The sequence below is a fragment of the Propithecus coquereli genome, unplaced genomic scaffold (assembly GCF_000956105.1).
Source record: "Propithecus coquereli isolate 6110/MARCELLA unplaced genomic scaffold, Pcoq_1.0 Scaffold141, whole genome shotgun sequence".
Taxonomy (NCBI): Eukaryota; Metazoa; Chordata; class Mammalia; order Primates; family Indriidae; genus Propithecus; species Propithecus coquereli.
The window spans coordinates 104,342-127,488 of NW_012138414.1; the positions used below are offsets into that span (position 1 = coordinate 104,342).

The window sequence follows — 23,147 nt, forward strand, 5'->3', positions numbered from 1 at the left end:
ACTTTCTGCTCTTTCTTTTCCTTTAGCCACCTAGCAAAGAGAGGCTTAGGGATGACAGTCCTTGAAACACAGCTACTAGATGAAATTGCTTATTGAGTTGCTTCTCATTGGCATGGGCTCACTCTCATCCTTAACAGTTTTTTGAAGAGGCCCAGTCGACTGAAGCATACCTGAAGGGGCTTCAAGACTCCATCAGGAAGAAGTACCCCTGCGACAAGAACATGCCCCTGCAGCACTTGCTGGAACAGATCAAGGAGCTGGAGGTAGTGTCTCAGACCTGGAACTGCAGCAGCTGCACCTGGGGTGGGAGATAAACTGCACCCCTGGACGTGGCTCACGCTGCTGGTGGGGGTTATTGTACGAGCACACCCAGAGCCCGAGCAAGTGTTTTCTTCATTTTTCGGTGGCTTTTCTCAAAATGAATTTCTCGACATGCTCCCTACTATTGAGAGTTACTTTTGGTATCTGGGTAATTTGCTTGGCACAAAACAGAGAGAACACTGATTACTTAACATGATAATTCCTTAGGGAAAGCAGACGTTAAATTTTATCAACATAGTCCTTTCACACAAGGATATTCTTTCCTGTCCACTTGATTTCGTGGCTGTGCAGCTTCTGGAGAGTCTTATTGCGAAAGGTGCTCATATTTCCTGCTGATGAATTTGTGGCTTTTTACAGCTAATGCAACTATAGTGATTTAATTTGTAATGTCATAGTAGCTACATTAATGCCATTTGAAGATCACCTCTAAAATTCACAGGGTATCTTTGTTAAAGTATGATTTTATTTGCAATTGCAGAAAGAACGAGAGAAAATCCTTGAATACAAGCGTCAGGTGCAGAACTTGGTAAACAAATCCAAGAAGATTGTACAGCTGAAGCCACGTAACCCAGACTACAGAAGCAGTAAACCCATTATCCTCAGGGCTCTGTGCGACTACAAACAGGACCAGGTGTGTGCTCCGCCATTCAGAACGATACAAAATTTTCCTTTTCTTTACATTGGATTTTTGTTAATCAAGAGAACAAAATGTAATCTAGGTTTTAATAATCACCATAGTTCCATGTGTCTTTTCTTTTATATATAAAGAAGCAAGCTGTTGAACAAATGTGGCGGCTCTGTTCTGAATCATATGATCGTTGTCCATAATTAGGACAATAGTTATTTTTAGAACTTCAAAAAATTCTATTTAGAGCTTAATATTTCTTCTAGTATTTAAAACTTATTTTTCTGTGATCACTATCATCTTTAAATTTCTGACTAAAGAAATGGGAAATGACACTATTAAGCTGCATATAAAGTGAATGTGATTGCAAATTTCATGCAGTAATTGAGCAGTATATCAATTCTTCAGGCTTGCTGGTAAATATAAGCATTTATATAGAAAAATTACTTGTTTTTAGTAATTATATGATTCTCAGAGCTCTATTTTTTATTGTAAAACGATATAGGATTTAACAAATATAAAATGTGATTAGTTGGTTAGATAAACTTTATTCAACAATAGGGTTTACTCTACCATGTGGAAATGCGTTAAGAACTTGTGGTGAGAAGGAAGAAGTAAGTTGAAATGGAGATTGAAATACATAAAATTCAAGATTGTTACATTTTGCTAGGTAAGAAAGTCGTCATGTTTTAGGTAGTCATTTTAAGCTATATAGATGCTGGAGTCAGTTTAGAAGAGAAGCTTTTTAGATGCTGGAGTTCATTTAGAGAATTATTTCTCTGGAGACTGATAACAGAATTTTTTTAATTTTAATTTTTAAATTTTAAGAGCAAACGAATGAGATAAGTGACACTTTAAAGTCTAATATATAAAAACGAATGCACAAAAATAGGAAAATGATGGTGTGAGCTTTTGCTTTACAAAAGGATTTTGTATTGTGGATTCCCCAGGCTATCTTTGAAAAGTCACTTCCCCCGGTTCACTTAAAAGGGAGCTCACTTTATATATGCCTCTTAGGCTCCCACGTATTATTTACAGCATCAGTATCGTTGGGTTGTGTATGATCTGCTTCATTTCAGGGGAAAAAATAAGATAAAAGCTTTACCAATGTGCATGTTTTCATCTCTGTCTTTGAGAAAAAAGATAAAAACATGTACTTATAAATAAAGTGAAACCAGGGGGTGCTTGCCTTACAGAAAATCGTGCACAAAGGGGACGAGTGCATCCTGAAGGACAACACTGAGCGCAGCAAGTGGTACGTGACAGGCCCAGGAGGCGTTGACATGCTCGTTCCCTCCGTTGGGCTGATTATTCCTCCTCCAAATCCGCTGGCTGTGGACCTCTCTGGCAAGTAAGTTCCTGATAGCCACAGCACGAATGCAAGTGGGGAGCAAGAGGGCAAGTGCTTATACAAGACGCTTAGACACACGGTTCCTTGCCATAATCACCTCCTCGAAAAAGGAACCTTGTGATGGTCACCTTCACTTTATCTTGAAATTTTATGTTGAAGAGACTATCCTTCTTGGAGGATAGAAAGAAATGTCTGACGGTGTAGGAGTGCTGGAGTGACTAATACTTCTCACACACTTTGAAGGTGTTGTTTTAAGGTTCTTCTTTCCTTCGTAGAAAATCAGTCATTTTACATGTAGCCACAAATATAAAATGCCTTTAATATCAATATTTGTTCATCAATAGGTAGAGCATTCCTTTTACAGATTGTCCATGGCAGATTCTTTTAAACCTTTTAGTATGGAAATCTTCAGCCACACACAGAACAGGGAGAGTAGTAGTGCAGTGAGCTCCCGCATGCCCAAGACCAAGCTTGGGAGGTCATCAGCGTCTACGGCACCTGCCATCCTGCGTTAGACCTCTGCCAGTTAAAATGTTGCTGACAAACAAGATGACAACAAAAAATTGTAGTGTGTATTTCAGCCAATAATGTATAATCGATAAATTGAGAATGTACTTTTGGGGGAGTAAATGAATCCAAATCCATTGAAATGTTGACTGTTTTTAAAATTACACAGATACCAGTTACTCTTTGAGTGATTGTTGTATTAATAGTTTTTCTGCAGTTGTGTAGGCATGTCCAGGTTTCCCAGGTGGGATGAAGTTTGAAAGTCTGACTGTAGAATGTTTTCCCTTTGTGCCTCCTAGGATTGAGCAGTACTACGAAGCCATCTTGGCTCTGTGGAACCAGCTCTATATCAACATGAAGAGCCTGGTGTCCTGGCATTACTGCATGATCGACATCGAGAAAATCAGGGCCATGACTATCGCCAAGGTACATCCTCGGGAACACTCGGGCTGCCCGGAGGTTGTGCCATGCTGCTCCCTGCAAGTGCTCGTTCCCACCAGTTAGACTATAGCTGTGCAGCTAATGCTTTTGTATCTCGTCACGTGAGTCAGCTTAGCCCTCCTTAGAGGGTCTGGTCTGCCCAGCGGGGAGAATTAGCACGTGGCTGGTTATGAGACAAAGAGGTTATACTAATTCAAGTGGCCTGAGAAGCCAGAAGTACCTGTGGAAAAGGCATGGGTCCTGTAAGATTCTGGGTCCTGTTCTCCTTAGACATAGTGGACAGTTCGGTCACAAATGACTAACTGGGTGTCGCAGGGGTAAAAGGTGGGATGAAACTCTTAGAAGAGCACCCAAAGCATTGGTTACTCCAAATCAGTGGTTTTCAAATTATGATCTGAAGAATCCTAGGAGTGTGTGTGGGTCCGTCAGGGGTGGTAGGGATGGAGGTGAGGAGAGTGGCACAGGATAAGTAAGTTTTGGGGTCCTCCAACCCCTTTTCTTTTGTTAGTCAGAACTGCTTTGCTATCCTATGCTCTATATTTGGGGCTTCTGAGTAATATTTCATTTGAAGAAAAAAATTCTGTAGGAGAAAAACAATCGGCATCCTACTGCTCTGGTTCTTGGGAGCAACATCTAAACCCGCAGACCTTTTATATCTTACTGGGCCTCTGATGAGTGTTGCCTTGAGCCCCATCTAGCGGGGACATTTTTTGGCTGACTGTTCTGGATCACGTGGGGTAGGCCATCATAAATCTCAAATCACTTCTGCCTGGTTTGCTTCCAGCTGAAAACAATGCGGCAGGAAGATTACCTGAAGACAATACAGGACCTTGAGTTGCATTACCAAGAGTTTATCAGAAATAGCCAAGGCTCGGAGATGTTTGGAGATGATGACAAGCGGAAAATACAGTCGCAGTTCACTGATGCCCAGAAGCATTACCAGACCCTGGTCATTCAGCTTCCTGGCCACCCCCAGCACCAGACAGGTGAGCTTGGGACATCTTTCTCTTTGTATCAACTGCATATGCAATTTAAAAGAGAAAGAAGCTTACATAAAACTAGTTTCAGAACCATTTCTTTGAAAGAGATAGATCCAAAGTCATTTACGCACTAAATTTTCAGAATCAAATCAAAGGAAGTAGATGTGATTTAATCCAGTAAGGATGCCTTTTGAGGCCTAGCACCTTGCTAGCTAGGAATTCTGATTTTTGTGGCCCTCACTTCTTTTTCCAGTAACCACAACTGAAATCACTCATCTTGGTACCTGCCAAGATGTCAACCACAATAAAGTGATTGAAACCAACAGAGAAAATGACAAGCAGGAAACGTGGATGCTGATAGAACTGCAGAAGATTCGCAGGCAGATGGAGCACTGTGAGGGCAGGATGTCTCTAAAAAACCTCCTTCTAGCAGACCAGGGCTCTACACACCACATCACACTGAAAATAAATGAGCTCAAGGTGGGTGAACATTAGTATTTTGCTTGATTTCCCTGTGTATTTATATTTATCTGCAAATGAATAAAAAATCTTCCTGGTTTAAATGTTGGTAGGCAAGAAATAATACTTTTCAAGAAGACAGGGTTCTGTTAGGATTGCCTTTTTTCTTTCCCGTGTTTCTAAATTTGTAGAAGGTTATTAGGTCGGGGGCTAAACCATCTTTGCTATTAAGTTTGTGGGTTGCTGAATCAGGCTACAGTCCATCTCAAAAGTTTTCACAAACATTAATTTGGCTTCTTATGTAGAGCAACCTGTGGCATGGGCTAGACAGATGAGATTATCTTTATTTATAGACAGACAGAACTCTGACATGGAGAGATTTGATTGGTGAGATAAGATCTCAAAGCCATAGACAGAGCTGTCACTATAGCCCAGGTGTGTCAACCCGCTAACTCAGTGATATTTTCTGCTCGGCCAAGCCTGGGCACTACATCGAAATGTCCAAGATATGCATATTCTAAGTAAGAGGGCCAGTGCTAAAATGGCCATGCTGAAGAAATAGATGAAAAGTCAACTCTCTCTGTCTTGCATTCTTTACATTTAGTGGACTTCAAAAGGGTGAAAATAATCAATGCAGAGTGTTAACTTCTGTATGATCGTGGTGCGCCAAATGATGGTATGCAGTAACGTGTTGCTTAGTGACAGGTACATGTTCCGAGAAAGGTGTCTTTAGGCAGTTTTGCCATCGTGCAAACATCATATAGTTACACAAACCTAGAAGGCATAGCCTGATGCACACCTAGGCTACAAACCTGTACGGGATGTTACTGTACAGAATACTATAATAGGCAATTATAACACAATGAGCATTTGTGTACCTAAATATATGTAAACATAGAAAAGATACAGTAAAAATACGGTATTACAATTTTACGGGACCACCATTGTATATGCGGTTCATTGTTGACTGAAACATCATTATAGGGCGCCCGACTGTGTGACTATATGTACGCAATGGAATATTATTCAGCCTTAAAAAAGAAGATACTGCTGTTTACAAAAACATGCTCGAACCTAGAGGACATTATGCTAAGTAAAATAAGCCAGACACAGAAAGACAAATGTGGCATGATCTCACTTATATGCAGAAGCTAAGAAAAAAGTCTAGTACGTAGAAACAGAGTAGAACCATGGTTACCAGGGGCCAGAAAGGAGAAGGCAGTGGGGAAATGGTAAATCAGACAGTACAAGCTTACAGTTATGTAGGATGAATAAGTCTAGACCGCTGATGTACAACGGGAGGAATTATAGATAATAATGTTGTAGTGTATATTGAAAATTAGCTCAGAGTATGTCTTAGGTGCTCTTAACACATATATTAAATATATTTAAAAAAATAACTATGGAAAGTTAATTTGCTTACCTGTAGTAATCATTTCACTCTGTGTGTGTGTGTGTGTGTGTGTCTGTGTGTGTGTATCAAAACAGCATGTTGTATACCTTGAAAGTCTGCAATAAAAAATAAAGTAAAAAACGATTGACAGCTAAATCACAAGAACTTTGCTTTTTTGACAGAGCGTGCAGAATGATTCACAAGGAATTGCTGAAGTTCTCAACCAGCTTAAAGATATGCTTGCTAACTTCAGAGGTTCTGAAAAGTATTGCTATTTACAGAATGAGGTATTTGGACTGTTTCAGAAACTGGAAAATATCAATGGTGTTACAGATGGCTACTTAAATAGGTAAATGAGACTAACACTAATCTGAAATATTTTGCTTTTCTCAAGCTTCATTTTTTCAGACTTCATTTGTTTGGATGCTTGGCTTGCTGGAACCTTTGCCTTGCAGTTTCTCTTATTACTAGAGGGTTATTGACATTATTCTGTGGTTTTGAGAGAGTGTCTTCTAGATGAGCGTGTTAATTACACAGTTCTGGAATTTAATGTATCTTAGAACCAAGGTAAACTCCAAGGGCCAGAACCTAAGAAAAGTGAATGCGAAATAGTGGTCTGAATCATGATAGAGAAAAAAAAATTACTGCTCTTGCGACTTATAAATAGGCAAAATAAATTTTTATTCATATTAATATTGTTTCTTTTTCATTAGTAGTGATGAGAGCCAATGTTCAGTCTTGGTATGTGGCCAGCAATTTTGTGTCTCTTCTGCTCTTTCTAGCTTGTGCACAGTCAGGGCACTACTCCAGGCCATTCTCCAAACAGAGGACATGTTAAAGGTTTACGAAGCCAGACTCACGGAGGAAGAAACTGTCTACCTGGACCTGGATAAAGTGGAAGCTTACCGCTGTGGACTGAAGGTAACTTGAAGGGTTATACCAATGGCCCCGTTTACAGGAAACAATACAGGATTCAGCTCCCAATTATAGTATAGAGCCTCGTTAGGTTTTCATGAGTTTTGAGGATTGCTGATTCAGTTGGCCACACATGGTTGATATCAGTGATCTGTAGAAATCTGTTTTTCAGAGTGTGTTAGAAACTATGTGAGAAAGTAATTTGCAGTATGATTAGTTTGAAAAATGCTGAGTTAAACTGGTTTCGTTACTATAGGGCTTCTCAGTACCTTTAATATGTTAATATACATTATAATTATTCAGGAATGAAATGTGATAGCATTTCTCAAACTAAGTTACACATTGAATCCTTTTCTAACAGAGTAGCACAAGGCACTAGATCATTGGAACAAATACTGGGAAATGCAATTCCATAAATTTGTTTTCCTGGATTGTTTTCACTTAAAAATATGAATGTTCTAAAGAGTATCATAACTTTTTTCCTGCATTGGGAGACTCGTAGTGTAACAAACAGTGGGAGAAGGGATTAATTTGTGCTTATTTTTTTTCCTCTTGTAGAAAATAAAAAACGACTTGAACTTGAAGAAGTCGTTGTTGGCCACTATGAAGACGGAACTGCAGAAAGCCCAGCAGATCCACTCTCAGACTTCACAGCAGTATCCGCTTTATGACCTGGATCTGGGCAAGTTCAGTGAGAAAGTCACACAGCTGACAGATCGCTGGCAAAGGATAGATAAACAGATAGACTACAGGTGTGCTAACCTCCTTCCCCATGTTCTTCCCACGTGGATGTTCCCATGATAATGTCACTTGAAGGGAGCGCTGCGAAAAGCAGGTTTTGTTTGTGTTGAGGGTAGGCACGGCAGGCTCTTTTCCTGGACTGCCTGCAGGCAGCTTTGTTTGAAGTGGAAAGAGGGTGCGTCACAGGTGCCAGCCAGGGTCTTAGAGAAGCAGCAGAAGCCATTTAGGCAACTCTTTGTGTCCCATAAACTCCTGTTATGACTGTTGGAAGGAGTGGCTACTTTGAGTAAGCATTCTCCAAAAATTTATCAAAATTAAATTTTATACAAAATAAATGCCTTACTACAGATGAGGGTCTAAAAAAATCTCCAGAATTGTCTTGCCTGTAGTCCCTTTTATTAGCAGTGCTTTTAGAAAACATCTGTGTTGAGATGTAATGCACATACCATACAACTTACCCATTTAAAGTGTACAATTCAGTGGGTTTAAGTATATTCAGAAGTGTGCAACCATCGTGACAACCTGAGTTTTGAACATTTTCATTACCCTGAAAAGAAACCTCCGTGCCTATTGGCATCATTCCCCATTACCCGCCAACCCCCCAGCCCTCAGCGATTCTCAGTCTACTCTCTGTCCTATGGACTTGCCTGTTCTGGGTTGTTTCATTTAAGTGGAATCCTGCAATAGGCGATTCTTTGTGACTGGCTTCTTCCACTTCGTATAATGCTTTCAGGGTTCACCCATGTTGTAGCATGTTTCAGTCTTCATTTTCTATTTTATTTTTTTCATTTCTTTTCATGGCTAAATAATATCCCATCATTTGGCTATACCACATTTTTGTTAATCTTTTCATCAGTTGATGGGTATCTGAGGGGTTTCTAACTTTTAGCTATGATGCAAAGTGCTGCTATGAACATTTATGAATGAGTTTTGTGCGGGCATGTGTTTTCAATTTTCTCGGGTATATGCCAAGTGAATTGCTGCGTGACTTCATGTACGTATTTTAGGAACTAATAAAATAATGATTTTATTTTATATATTTTCCCTCAGATTATGGGATCTGGAGAAACAAATCAAGCAATTGAGGAATTATCGCGATAACTATCAGGCTTTCTGCAAGTGGCTCCATGATGCCAAACGCCGCCAGGATTCCTTAGAATCTATGAAATTTGGAGATTCCAACACAGTCATGCGATTTTTGAATGACCAGAAGGTATAAGCCAACTTGTCATTCCATAGCTGTTTTGAGATTAATTGGGTGTAAGCTGTATTTTCCTGTGGTTTTCACAGCAGTGCTTAGGTTTGAAACGATGAGTATTTAATACTATCAATCCATTTTTGAATACATAAAGAATGCCCAGAGGAAAAGCAACTGAGGTATTTACAGAATTACAATTATGAACATAGAAATAATGTAATGTTCTTCTCATGTTATAGTAAAGTATCTTTATAAATTGAGGTAATAAGACCAGAAAACAGTGCTGACTAGAAAATAACCTCTTATCTTCCTTCATTTTTCTGAATGGAAGAAAATGCTCATGTCTTAAGCTGTAACTATGAGAATACGAGACCAGTACCTGTAGTAGTAAACTAAAGGAAAAAAAATAACCGTGGTAGAAGAGTGAAATAACATTTATTAAAAAATATTTGTATACCTCACCATTTGTAAATGTTTTATTTTTTGTATAGAACTTGCACAATGAAATATGTGGCAAACGAGACAAATCAGAAGAAGTACAAAAAATTGCTGAACTTTGTGCAAATTCAATTAAGGTAGGTTGGTTTCATAAAGAATGTTGGTGTTTCATTAAGAATATTATTAACAGCATTACTTGCTGATTTGTTTTAAAGATTATAAACTTCTTGAGGATGGTGATTGTGGCCTTTATATGTTCTCTCCTGAACAAACCATAAAGGTTTGTTATCCATTGACTTGAATTCGTTCCGTACTGTCACTGTCCACACCAATGAGCTGGCCTCTATTCTTTAGATTGGTGGTATGGGCCAGATTCTCCAGTTAGCACACAAACATGTACTGCTTGGTTTAGTAATGTAATATTAGCTGCTTGGACACTAGTGGCACATTATCTTTGGGGTTGGTCATTAGAAATGCAGTTTGATGATTTAAAACTGGAACTGTAGCCATTAGTGACTCCTTTTAAGTCCATGTAGATGTTTTTCTTAAACTTTATTATTCTGCAGGATTATGAGCTCCAGCTGGCATCGTACACCTCAGGACTGGAGACTCTACTAAACATACCTATCAAGAGAGCCATGGTTCAGTCCCCTTCTGGGGTGATTCTGCAAGAGGTATACATATCACTGCATATTTCTTAGATCCTGCCTCTCCTTCTGCCTCTTCTCTTTTCCGTGTCTCCTGCCTGTCTTCCCTCCTGTCCCGGGATTCATCCCTTGTAGAGGGTCCTTTCAAAAAGATTTAATAGCAGGTTATGCTCCCTCCAGTGTGAGTCATTGATGATACATTTTCAGAAATGATCAAGGGAAGTTTAAATCTGTTATTTAGAGTCTTTGCAGAAATTGGACTTAAATTTCTGGGTTCGATGAGGGAGATTTCTAAAAAGTGGAAAATATGTAGATTTCTGAAAGACAACTTCTTCCCAAAGATGTAAAAGAACATCACCTATCAGATGGTTTAGGGCAAACAGCTTGGTGGGATGAGAATGGGATATAATGTTTTTAACCCTTTGTTTTGCTGTACTTCTAGGTTTTGGAATTACCATGCCTGAAAGAAGGGAATTAATTCACTGTTTAAGTTATAGTTTCACTATTTTATTATTTTAGAAAACAAAAGGTCATCTTGCATAGGACTCTTTTTGAATGTGATATCTCTTTTTTTCCTTTGCCCCCTTCTCTCCAAGGCTGCAGATATTCATGCTCGATACATAGAGCTACTTACAAGGTCTGGAGACTATTACAGATTCTTAAGTGAGATGCTGAAGAGTTTGGAAGATTTGAAGGTAACTTACTTACTTTATTTACTTAGAGCATCAAGAAAGGAAACAGAATAAAACCTTATTATTACTGCCTCATTATAACATGGATTTGGACATACTGTAAAGAATTTGCTTCATTTCTTTTGTTAAGGATAAGAACATCCTGGACTAGCTGGATCTGAATTTTTCATATTGAATGATTGTACACTTTAATCCTCATTTCTGGTACTCAGATTGAGTTTATGTGGAAACTTACTTTATACCTTCAAATAAAGGGAACAAATTTATGAAATCATAAGCTTTTGCTCTTGAAAGAAATTATCTCATTTTACAGATGAGGAATCTGAGACTCAAAGACAATAATATATCATTTGCTAAGATCGTATTAGCAGCTGATGGAGGAATTATGACCAGAATCCAGATTTCTTGAATTTTTGTCTAGTAGTTTTTGCCTCAAATCACTCTTTATGTGTGTGAGGGGGAGGGTCTGTGTGTGTGTGTGTGTGTGTGCACGCCTGCACATGAACAGGTTTGTAAAGAGAAATGAGAATGTCCATTGGTCTGTGAGGGGAAAAGTAGTGCTTCTTTCTTGGGATGTGAGGTGTTTTTCTTTTAACCTAATTTCTGATTTCACTTCCACAGCTGAAAAATACCAAGATTGAAGTTTTGGAAGAGGAGCTCAGACTGGCCCGAGATGCCAACTCAGAAAACTGCAATAAGAACAAATTCCTGGATCAGAACCTGCAGAAATACCAGGCGGAGTGTTCCCAGTTCAAAGCCAAGCTTGTGAGCCTGGAGGAGCTGAAGAGACAGGCTGAGCTGGATGGGAAGTCGGCCAAGCAAAATCTAGACAAATGCTACGGCCAAATAAAAGAACTCAATGAGAAGATCACCCGACTGACTTATGAGATTGAAGACGAAAAGAGGAGACGCAAATCTGTGGAAGATAGATTTGACCAACAGAAGAACGACTACGACCAACTGCAGAAAGCAAGGCAATGTGAAAAGGAGAGCCTTGGTTGGCAGAAATTGGAGTCTGAGAAAGCCATCAAGGAGAAGGAGTATGAGATAGAAAGGTTGAGGGTTCTTCTTCAGGAGGAGGGAGCCCGGAAGAGAGAATATGAAAATGAGCTGGCAAAGGTAAGAAACCACTATAATGAGGAGATGAGTAATTTAAGGAACAAGTATGAAACAGAGATTAACATTACGAAGACCACCATCAAGGAAATATCCATGCAAAAAGAGGATGATTCCAAAAATCTTAGAAACCAGCTTGATAAACTCTGTAGGGAAAATCGAGATCTGAAGGATGAAATTGTCAGGCTTAACGACAGCATCTTGCAGGCTACCGAGCAGCGAAGGCGGGCTGAAGAAAATGCCCTTCAGCAGAAAGCTTGTGGCTCTGAGATGATGCAAAAGAAGCAGCATCTGGAGATAGAGCTGAAGCAGGTCATCCAACAGCGCTCGGAGGACAATGCGCGACACAAGCAGTCGCTGGAGGAGGCTGCCAAGACCATTCAGGACAAAAACAAGGAGATTGAAAGACTCAAAGCTGAGTTTCAGGAGGAGGCCAAGCGCCGCTGGGAATATGAAAATGAACTGGGTAAGGTAAGAAACAGTTACGATGAGGAGATCATTAGCTTAAAAAACCAGTTCGAGACGGAGATCAACATCACCAAGACCACCATCCACCAGCTCACCATGCAGAAGGAGGAGGACACCAGCGGCTACCGTGCCCAGATAGACAATCTCACCAGAGAGAACAGGAGCTTATCTGAGGAGATAGAGAGGCTGAAGAACACATTAGCCCAGACCACGGAGAATCTCAGGAGGGTGGAAGAAAATGTCCAACAGCAAAAGGCTGCTGGCTCTGAGGTGTCTCAGAGGAAACAGCAGCTGGAGATTGAGCTGAGGCAGGTCACTCAGATTCGAACGGAAGAGAGCATGAGATATAAGCAGTCTCTTGATGATGCTGCCAAAACCATCCAGGATAAAAACAAGGAGATAGAAAGGTTAAAGCAACTGATCGACAAAGAAACAAATGAACGGAAATGCCTGGAAGATGAAAATGCAAAATTACAGAGGGCCCAATATGACCTGCAGAAAGCAAACAGTAGCGCGACCGAGACGATAACCAAACTGAAGGGTCAGGAGCAAGAGCTGACGCGCCTGAGAATCGACTATGAGAGGGTTTGCCAGGAGAGGACCGTGAAAGACCAGGACATCACGCGATTCCAGAATTCTCTGAAAGAGCTGCAGTTGCAGAAGCAGAAAGTGGAAGAGGAGCTGACTTGGCTGAAGAGGACGGCCTCTGACGACTCCTCCAAGAGGAAGAAGCTGGAGGAAGAGCTGGAGGGCATGAGGAGGTCGCTGAAGGAGCAAGCCATCAAAATCACCAGCCTGACCCAGCAGCTGGAGCAGGCGTCCATCGTTAAGAAGAGGAGCGAGGATGATCTCCGGCAGCAGAGGGACGTCCTGGAAGGCCACCTGAGAGAGAAGCAGAGGACCCAGGAAGATCTGAGGAGGCTGTCCTCTGAGGTTGAGGCTCTGAGGCGGCAGCTGCTCCAGGAACAGGACAATGTCAAACAGGCGCACTTGAGGAATGAACATTTCCAGAAGGCCATAGAAGATAAAAGCAGAAGCTTAAATGAAAGCAAAATAGAAATTGAGAGGCTGCAGTCTCTCACAGAGAACCTGACCAAGGAGCACTTGATGTTGGAGGAAGAACTGCGGAACCTGAGGCTGGAGTACGACGACCTGAGGAGGGGACGGAGTGAAGCGGATAGTGATAAAAATGCCACCATCTCTGAGCTGAGGAGCCAACTGCAGATCAGCAACAACCGAACCCTGGAACTGCAAGGGCTGATTAATGATTTGCAGAGAGAGAGGGAAAATTTGAGACAGGAAATTGAGAAATTCCAAAAGCAGGCTTTAGAGGTATTCACAAATATTTGATCACAGCTTCACTGTTTCTCAAATCATTCACCCCATTATCATCTAATCTGAACTGTGCTCTTGCTACTCAGATGGATGCTTACAGGAAGTCTAACCTTTCTGTTTCTTGCTCCGTTTATGACTACCACCTGTCACAATCCAGATCACTGCCTTAAAGTCATTTCAGTGCTGGGTGCCCTGCTATTCTCTCACTGCATCAAATGCCAGTCTGTGTGCAGCATGTGCTTGGCCCTGCTTTTAAGAACTTTAGCATGTGTTTCACATCTATGATCACTTTCTCTGAATGTTCCACTGTACTTCCTAGAAGATAGCTCTTTAGTGAGCTGCGATGCACATTTGTAATGAAAATTTTCCTAAATAGAAGCCATATTAAAGTGCTTCTCTGTGCAATTTTGAAAATACTTTTCACGCTGGCTTAGATTATTTCTCTGCACGCATTATTCTGTGTTCTCTTTTGATCATAGCCCTCGTATCATTCTTTTTGTTTGGCTCTTCTTCTTTTAACCCCTAATTTTAAAATAACTTCTTTAACTTCTAATGAATTTGACTTCTATAGACAATATTTGTGTGGGGCTGGGTGGGATGTTTGTGTGTATGTATCCATCCATTTGTACTGCTTTATCAAACATGTTAGTACAGCTGTAACAGGTGTGATGTAGGCATAGCAGGTATGATGACCTGGAATAAAACTCCCCGTATTTTTTCAAACCATAATTATTGTTAAGAGTAAGACAAGTTTACAACTTTTCCTAATTCCTTCTATGGAAAAAAATAGTAAGTATGAAGCCATTACTCAAAGTGGCAACATATATTGATAAAATTTCTTCCATGAATTTGTAAGATAACAAGCTCACAGTATATCCAGGGAAAACATAGAAAGGAAAAATAAGTAAACAAAGTTTTTTTAAGGTTTAGGAAAATGAGATTAAATTGTGATCTAATCAAAACATTTTTTTTTTCCCCTCCATTTCTTTCTTTTTAAATTTTAGGCATCTAATAGGATCCAGGAATCAAAGACTCAGTGTACTCAGGTGGTGCAGGAAAGAGAAAGTCTTCTGGTGAAAATCAAAGTCCTGGAGCAAGACAAGGCCAGGCTGCAGAGGCTGGAGGATGAACTGAATCGCGCAAAAGCAGCTCTCGAGGCAGAAAGCAGGGCGAAGCAGCGGCTGGAGTGTGAGAAGCAGCAAATCCAGAATGACCTGAATCAGTGGAAAACTCAGTATTCTCGCAAGGAGGAGGCTATCAGGAAGATAGAGTCAGACAGAGAAAAGAGTGAGAGAGAGAAGAACGGCCTTAGGAGTGAGATTGAAAGACTCCAAGCGGAGATCAAGAGGATTGAAGAGAGGTGCAGGCGCAAGCTGGAGGATTCCACCAGGGATACACAGTCACAGCTGGAAACAGAACGCTGCCGACTTCAGAGGGAGATCGACAAACTCAGACAGCGCCCATTTGGGTCCCACCGGGAGACCCAGACTGAGTACGAGTGGACTGTCGACTCCTCCAAGCTTGTGTTTGATGGCCTGAGGAAGAAGGTGACAGCGATGCAGCTCTATGAGTGCCAGCTGATCGACAAAACGACCTTGGACAAACTGTTGAAGGGGAAGAAGTCAGTGGAAGAAGTTGCTTCTGAAATCCAGCCTTTCCTTCGGGGTGCAGGAGCTATTGCTGGAGCTTCTGCTTCTCCTAAGGAAAAATACTCTTTGGTAGAGGCCAAGAGAAAGAAATTAATCACCCCAGAATCCACAGTCATGCTTCTGGAGGCCCAGGCAGCTACAGGTGGTATCATCGATCCCCATCGGAATGAGAAGCTGACTGTTGACAGTGCCATAGCTCGGGACCTCATCGACTTCGATGACCGCCAGCAGATATATACAGCAGAAAAAGCTATCACGGGTTTTGATGATCCATTTTCAGGCAAGACGGTATCTGTTTCAGAAGCCATCAAGAAGAATTTGATTGATAGAGAAACTGGAATGCGCCTGTTGGAAGCCCAGATTGCTTCAGGGGGTGTGGTAGACCCTGTGAACAGTGTCTTTTTGCCAAAAGATGTCGCCTTGGCCCGTGGGCTGATTGATAGAGATTTGTATAGGTCTCTGAATGATCCTCGAGATAGTCAGAAAAACTTTGTGGATCCAGTCACCAAAAAGAAGGTCAGTTACATGCAGCTGAAGGAACGGTGCAGAATCGAACCACACACTGGTCTGCTCTTGCTGACAGTACAGAAGAGAAGCATGTCCTTCCAAGGAATCCGTCAACCTGTGACCGTCACTGAGCTAGTAGATTCTGGTATTTTGAGACAGTCCACTGTCCATGAACTGGAATCAGGTCAGATTTCTTATGATGAGGTCGGTGAGAGAATTAAGGACTTCCTCCAGGGTTCAAGCTGCATAGCAGGCATATACAATGAGACCACAAAACAGAAGCTTGGCATTTATGAGGCCATGAAAATTGGCTTGGTCCGACCTGGTACTGCTCTGGAGTTGCTGGAAGCCCAAGCAGCTACTGGCTTTATAGTGGATCCTGTTAGCAACTTGAGGTTACCAGTGGAGGAAGCCTACAAAAGAGGTCTGGTGGGCATTGAGTTCAAAGAGAAGCTCCTGTCTGCGGAACGAGCTGTCACCGGGTATAATGATCCTGAAACAGGAAACATCATCTCTTTGTTCCAAGCCATGAACAAGGAACTCATTGAAAAGGGCCATGGTATTCGCTTATTGGAAGCTCAGATTGCAACTGGTGGGATCATTGACCCGAAGGAGAGCCATCGTTTGCCAGTTGACATGGCGTACAAGAGGGGCTATTTCAATGAGGAGCTCAGTGAGATTCTTTCAGATCCAAGTGATGATACAAAAGGATTTTTTGACCCCAACACTGAAGAAAATCTTACCTATCTGCAACTAAAAGAGAGATGTATTAAGGATGAGGAAACGGGGCTCTGTCTTCTGCCCCTGAAAGAAAAGAAGAAACAAGTGCAGACATCACAAAAGAATACCCTCAGGAAGCGTAGAGTGGTTATAGTTGACCCAGAAACCAATAAGGAGATGTCTGTTCAGGAGGCCTACAAGAAGGGCCTTATCGATTATGATACCTTCAAAGAACTGTGTGAGCAGGAATGCGAGTGGGAAGAAATAACCATCACGGGATCAGATGGCTCCACCAGAGTGGTCCTGGTAGACAGGAAGACAGGCAGTCAGTATGATATTCAAGATGCTATTGACAAGGGCCTTATTGAGAGGAAGTTCTTTGATCAGTACCGATCTGGCAGCCTCAGCCTCACTCAATTTGCTGACATGATCTCCTTGAAAAATGGTGTGGGCAGTAGCGGCAGCATGGGCGGTAGTGTCAGTGATGATGTGTTCAGCAGCTCCCGACATGATTCAGTAAGTAAGATTTCTACCATATCCAGCATCAGGAATTTAACCATCAGGAGCAGCTCTCTGTCTGACCCCCTGGAAGAATCCAGCCCTATTGCAGCCATCTTCGACACAGAAAACCTAGAGAAAATCTCCATTACAGAAGGTATAGAGCGGGGCATCGTGGATAGCATCACTGGTCAGAGGCTTCTGGAGGCTCAGGCCTGCACGGGTGGCATCATCCACCCTACCACGGGTCAGAAGCTGTTGCTTCAGGATGCAGTCTCCCAGGGGCTGATTGACCAAGATATGGCCACCAGGCTGAAGCCTGCTCAGAAAGCCTTCATTGGCTTCGAGGGTGTGAAGGGAAAGAAGATGTCAGCAGCAGAGGCAGTGAAAGAAAAATGGCTCCCCTACGAGGCCGGTCAGCGCTTCCTGGAGTTCCAGTACCTCACGGGAGGCCTTGTTGATCCTGAAGTCCATGGGAGGATAAGCACAGAAGAAGCCATCAGAAAGGGGTTCATTGACGGCCGAGCAGCACAGAGGCTGCAAGACACTAGCAGCTACGCCAAAATCCTGACCTGCCCCAAAACCAAGTTAAAAATATCCTACAGAGATGCCATTAATCGCTGCATGGTTGAAGATATCACTGGGTTGCGCCTTCTGGAAGCTGCCTCCGTGTCGTCTAAGGGCTTACCTAGCCCTTATAACATGTCTTCTGCTCCAGGCTCCCGCTCTGGCTCCCGCCCCGGATCTCGCTCCGGATCTCGCTCAGGCTCTCGCTCTGGTTCCCGCAGTGGGTCCCGAAGGGGAAGCTTTGATGCCACAGGGAATTCTTCCTACTCTTATTCCTACTCATTTAGCAGCAGCTCTATTGGGCACTAGTAGTCAGTTGGGAAGGGTTGCTATAATACCTTGGTTTCATTTATATGAATTTCTACTTTATTAAATAATAAAAAAGAAAACCTGGTGCTTGCAATATAGTGATAGAACATTTTTTGCTTACAGAAAAACATAGCCATGGTTGAAATCAAATAGTAAAGGCTGTTCTGGCTTCTTGTCTTTTTAGCTCATTTTGACTCGTGTAGTGCACTTGGATGTAGCGTGTGTGAAGTGGTAACACTTGTAAGGATAGCACAACTTGAACTTAGAATTTGTTTCTTCTCTTCTGTATTTAGATTTTTGATCAATTCTTCTTCAACTTTTTTGGGCCTATGATACAGATTTCTATTCTTGAAGATAAAAATAAATCAATCACTGATATTTTAGTCAATCTGATTCTCATCTAAATATTTCCATTTTCTGTATTAGGAGAATATTACCTGCTCTCCTCTACCCCCCACAAAAAATCCCACCCAAACCCAAGCATTTTGGAATGTGTCTCCTTTAGTTTTAGAATGTGGATTGTATACCCATATACTCTTTAATGTACTTGTTTGGTTTGGTATTAATTTGACTATATGTGCATGATAACAGCAATCTTTGCTTTTCTTTGGTCAGAGTTTTCTGTTTATTTTGCCTGTCATTTTCTATGTACTTAAAAAAGGTGTCTTCATGAAGTTTGCTATTCTGGCAATAAACTTTTAGACTTTTGAAGTTTTTGTGTTTTAATTTAATATGTTTATATATACACAAGGGCATGTAGGAGCTTTTCATTTATCATAAAATAGACCTAAAACTATTTTTTTACTAAATACCTATTAAGAAAGACTATTGGCCAGGCACAGTGGCTCACGCTTGTAATCGTAGCACTTTGGGAGGCTGAGGCCAGAGGATTGCTTGAGGCCAGGAGTTTGAGACCAGCCTGAGCAAGAGTGAGACCTCGTCTGTATAAAAAATGGAAAAATTAGCCTAGTGTGGTGGTGTATGTGCCTGTAGCCTCAACTACTCGGGAGGCTGAGGCAGGATGATCGCTTGAGGCCAGGAATTTGAGGTTGCAGTGAGCTATGGTGTGACACCATTGCACTCTAGCCTGGGTGACAGAGCAAGACTCTTGTCTCAAAAAAAAAAAAAAACTTAAAAATTCTTGTTAGGAGGTAGTCTTTTAAATTAGTCCTTTCGACATTTCTCTAGTGCCTATTGTATACCAGGTGGAGTCTTTAAAAAGAAACCTGTGTTAAAGAGGCCAGCCCAGAAGTCAATACCCTGTTGTAGTTTATTCTGGACAGTGAGTACCAAGTAGCGTTGGCAAAGTCACCCTCATAGCACTGAAAAAACACGAGGTGGCTAAGATTCCCTTTTGGGGTATCGTCAAAATAGATGGTGTTTCATGTTGTCCCTTAAGAGTAAAGAATTGTCGTGGAATGATTTATGAAAATTATTCTTGACGAGTTCTTGGCTCTCTGTTGAAGGACAAGGAAATACGTCTCTTCCTTTGGATCAAAGAAAAACTACTAAAATTCAGACATTTTTCATTAAATTAACATGACTTTACTGAATACCTACTGTGTCTAGTATTGGGTTAGGTACTGTGATGATTCAGTAGTACAAGCCCCCTGACTGCAAGGCATTTGCAGTCTGGGTGGGGACAGAAGACACAACACAAAGCAATCAGTGGGACAATTGTCCTATGTCAGCAGTATATAGTAATGTGATCAAACAAATTTCATAGTACACATAGAAAATAGGAAAGCAAGTGAAATGGCTAATTGTGTAGGACAGAAATGATCCTTTAGATCAGATACTTATCAGGGCTTTTGGGTACTTAGGGTGAAAGTTACCTCCATTCTCATTGCATGGGCCATTTTTCCTCCACAGCACTCATTTTTTCCATATCTCACCTCTCCTTTTCTTCCCTGGCCCCCCTCACAATTTGGAGGGCTTGAAATTAATTTGATTCACTGAATATTGAGTTCTGTGTGCCATACATTGTATGAGAAGCCATGGATCACATGCTAGAAATACATGGTACAAAAATAGGCTTCATAATCTAAAAGGAAGAAGAAAAATGTAAACGCTGTGTTGGGGGAAATGAAGGAAGTTCCTTGTGCTAGAGCTGGGACTCTGTTTGTCACCACAGGCTGCCCTGATAAGATACCACCTTAAACAGTACTGTATTTTCTCACAGTTCTGGAGGCTGGAAGTCCAAGATCAAGGTGCAGGCAGGGCTGGGGGTGAGACCTCTTCCTGGCTTGGAGATGACCAACTTCTCATTGTGTGCTCACATGGCCCTTTCTCTGTGCCTATGCAAAGGGGGTGGGCAGAGATAGAGGTAGAGAGATCTCTGGTGTCTCTTATGAGGACATCAGTTGTACCAGATTAGAGCCTTACCTTCATGACCTCATTTAACCTTAATTACCTCCTAAAGGCCCTATCATCAAATATAGTCACATTATGGATTAGGACTTCAACATGAATTTGGGGGAGGGAGGGCAGCTCAATTCCTTCCATAACAGAGGCCTAGCCTAAACAGGTGTTTGGAGACCTCTCCGGCAAAGTGATGATCAAACAGAAATTAACAGCTTCAGTGTAATGCTGTTCCTTAGGTTGAAACAGTAACTAGAGTACAGTCAAATGACAAATCTTTCCTACCCCTCCAAGCTTCTTCCAAAGTAAGCTCTGAGATGAGATGGGACCATGTCCTGGAGAGGGATTGTGCTTACCCCTGGCTAAGTTTTGATTTGGTTCACGTACATGGTGCATCCCCAGAAAAGGGAAATACATACTATAACTTGTCAATGAGAGTCATCAGGGCACATGCAAAAATAGTCTTACATTTTCCATACCACTTGGCTAACTATGGAAATGCAAATAAAAAGTAAAGATACTGTGGAAAAAGTATGAATATATTAAGAGTATAGAGCTACTCTCTTACCACACAACTGTTTGCAGCTACTGGCCCACTTTTGTATTTTATGGTGCTGCCTATCTGTGCCCTTTTTTTAGGTGAGAACTATGCTATTTGCCTTTGGCAATAATTGTTCACAAAAATTTCCTCTAGTTTCTTTTTTAGAGGTAAATAAAGTGCAAGGGGAAGCAAAAGTTTGATAATCAGGCTTGAAAAAAATAAAAATATACAAGTGATTATAGATTCTGGGAGTTAAAAGCATTTGGGGAAACTAAAAGGGCTGATTCCAGCTCTTGGGCAGGAAATATACAAAGTAAGCTTGGGTTATCAAAGCAAGAAAGCACTCAAGGACTAATGGGGATATGTCAAGGAGACACAGTGGTGGCTTAAGGTGGCTTCCACTGGCCAAATTTGGGACAATGTGAGCATCAACAAGAATTACAATGTTAATGGATATATAATACTGAATTTAAAAACTTTAAACCAATAATTTTTTTTAAAAGCCCTTGATTCCATAATGAAACAAACAAAATGGAGGTGTGGAAAGAATGCCAGTTAATAAATGCAGAAGGCATGATAATACTAGAGAATCATCGTTTACAACTTCCAATGTAGTAACAGATTCAGCGAAGGATTGTATGAGGTGGATGGGAAACAGTATATTCTTATGGCCTCAGCATGGAATCCCACAGATTACTTAACCAGTTACCAGAGGAAAATGTACTTTTAGGGTGGAGAAATGCAGCCACGACTTTTACCAAGTGATCAAATTTAGCATTACTAATAGGAGAATCAAAGATATGTGTCCCTATGGGTTATAATAACAGGTACACAACATCTCCTATGTAGTATTCTTGCAAAAATGATTAAACTGAACCTAATCATGAGTGGAAAAAAATCCGACAAATCCAGAATGAGGGACATTCCACAAGACAACTGGCCTAGGCTCATCACAAAATTCAATGTCTTAATTCAAAAAGGAGGGTGAGGAAGACTGTTCTAGATTAAATGAGACAATAACCAGTTGCAGTTCAAGGGTTGAAAAAATAATAAAACTGCTATAAAAAAATTCTGGGGACAGTGAGGAAATTCGATATGAACTGTATATTAAATGATTTTATAGAATTATTACTGTTTTTCGGTGTGATGATGTATTGTGGTTATAAAGGAAAATGTTCTTATTCTGAGGACATGCTTGCTAATATTTTTGGGGGTGAAGAATCTGCAACTTACTTTCAAAGAATTCAGCAAAAATAAGCATGTGGGGCTGTGAATGAAGAGACAGAGAAATCAAATGTGGCAAAATGGTAACAATGAGCAGAAGGACGGCTAAACTTCTCTGTAGATATAAACCATTTTTTTCTAAAAAAGTTGAGGAGGTGGGGGGAAATGCCTTTTAAGGAAGGTCAGGGCAAACGCAACCCGGAGCGGAGCAGAAGCGGCGTCTGGAAGAGGTCGGAAGACGACTCTTAAAATGACAGCGCCCGCCTTTCCTGGGGCTCTTCCCTATAGGCGGTTCCAGTCACGTGGCGCATGACCCCGCCCGCAGCTCCCAGAGGCCCGCGCGCGCCGAGGGCAGTTCCGTCGCTTCCTCCCGGCTGGTAGGCTGCGGCTATGGAAGGCGAGCCGCCTCCGGTGGAGGAGCGGCGGCGGCTGCAGGAGGAGCTGAGCGAGTTCGTGGAGAGCTGCTGCCGGACGCTGGAGGAGGTGACGGCGTCCCTGGGCTGGAACCTGGATAGTCTGGATCCCGGGGAAGAGGAGGCGGCGGAGGTGAGGGGCGCGGCAGCGGGGCCTTTTGGGGACGGCGGCCGGCGGGCTTGTGTGGCGGTGGCGGAACACGCGCGGTGTGCCCGGAGGGAAGGGCGAGGAGCCCCGGTCCTTAAGCAGAGCTGTAGCTGGCGCCCGGGACCCGAGAGGCGCCGTGGGCCCTGGCGCAGCCTTGACGTCTCCGAGTCCGGGGCTGGGGCACGCGGGGGCCTCCGGGAGCTCCACCGACGTCGGGTGTGGCGCTCCTTCCGCGGAACTTGGGGTTTAAGGAAAACGGGAAGATGCTGTGGCTGGGGACGGAAAGCCAGACCTAGTGTTTATTTATAAAACAGGTGAATGGGTCTCTGTGTGCTGCTCGCAGAGGGATTGGCGGTTTGCTTTGTCATTTGTCATATGGATTCTGCAGTTGCACCAAATTCGGTTCCAGGAGAGCTGGGAGTTCGCCAGTTCCCCTTCCTCAGCCTTAAAATTGTATGCTTATGACTAGGACAACCCCGATTAGAGGATTATTAAAGTATGTTACTAAAAGATGGTAACCGAGACGTTAGAATTGCTTTTTTTTTTTTTTTTTGAGGCAGAGCCTCACTCTTGTCACCAGGGC

At 42.0% G+C, this 23,147-nt stretch overlaps 2 protein-coding genes across 2 annotated transcripts in view; both read left to right on the top strand.

Moving 5' to 3' along the window:
- DSP (desmoplakin) overlaps positions 1 to 18,588 on the top strand; it is a 39,008-nt gene extending 20,420 nt beyond the window's left edge. The window contains exons 9-23 of the mRNA XM_012639618.1: positions 138 to 263; positions 800 to 952; positions 2,143 to 2,297; positions 3,104 to 3,230; positions 4,030 to 4,231; positions 4,479 to 4,705; positions 6,260 to 6,426; positions 6,860 to 6,998; positions 7,551 to 7,744; positions 8,784 to 8,946; positions 9,423 to 9,506; positions 9,936 to 10,043; positions 10,613 to 10,711; positions 11,330 to 13,624; positions 14,632 to 18,588. Of these exons, the coding sequence (XP_012495072.1) occupies positions 138 to 263; positions 800 to 952; positions 2,143 to 2,297; positions 3,104 to 3,230; positions 4,030 to 4,231; positions 4,479 to 4,705; positions 6,260 to 6,426; positions 6,860 to 6,998; positions 7,551 to 7,744; positions 8,784 to 8,946; positions 9,423 to 9,506; positions 9,936 to 10,043; positions 10,613 to 10,711; positions 11,330 to 13,624; positions 14,632 to 17,877 (7,485 nt within the window). The 3' untranslated portion in view covers positions 17,878 to 18,588. The remainder of the gene's footprint in view (positions 1 to 137; positions 264 to 799; positions 953 to 2,142; positions 2,298 to 3,103; positions 3,231 to 4,029; positions 4,232 to 4,478; positions 4,706 to 6,259; positions 6,427 to 6,859; positions 6,999 to 7,550; positions 7,745 to 8,783; positions 8,947 to 9,422; positions 9,507 to 9,935; positions 10,044 to 10,612; positions 10,712 to 11,329; positions 13,625 to 14,631) is intronic.
- Positions 18,589 to 22,362: 3,774 nt separating this feature from the next.
- SNRNP48 (small nuclear ribonucleoprotein 48kDa (U11/U12)) overlaps positions 22,363 to 23,147 on the top strand; it is a 53,541-nt gene continuing 52,756 nt past the window's right edge. Inside the window, exon 1 of the mRNA XM_012639619.1 lies at positions 22,363 to 22,780. Within this exon, the coding sequence (XP_012495073.1) occupies positions 22,394 to 22,780 (387 nt within the window). The 5' untranslated portion in view covers positions 22,363 to 22,393. The remainder of the gene's footprint in view (positions 22,781 to 23,147) is intronic.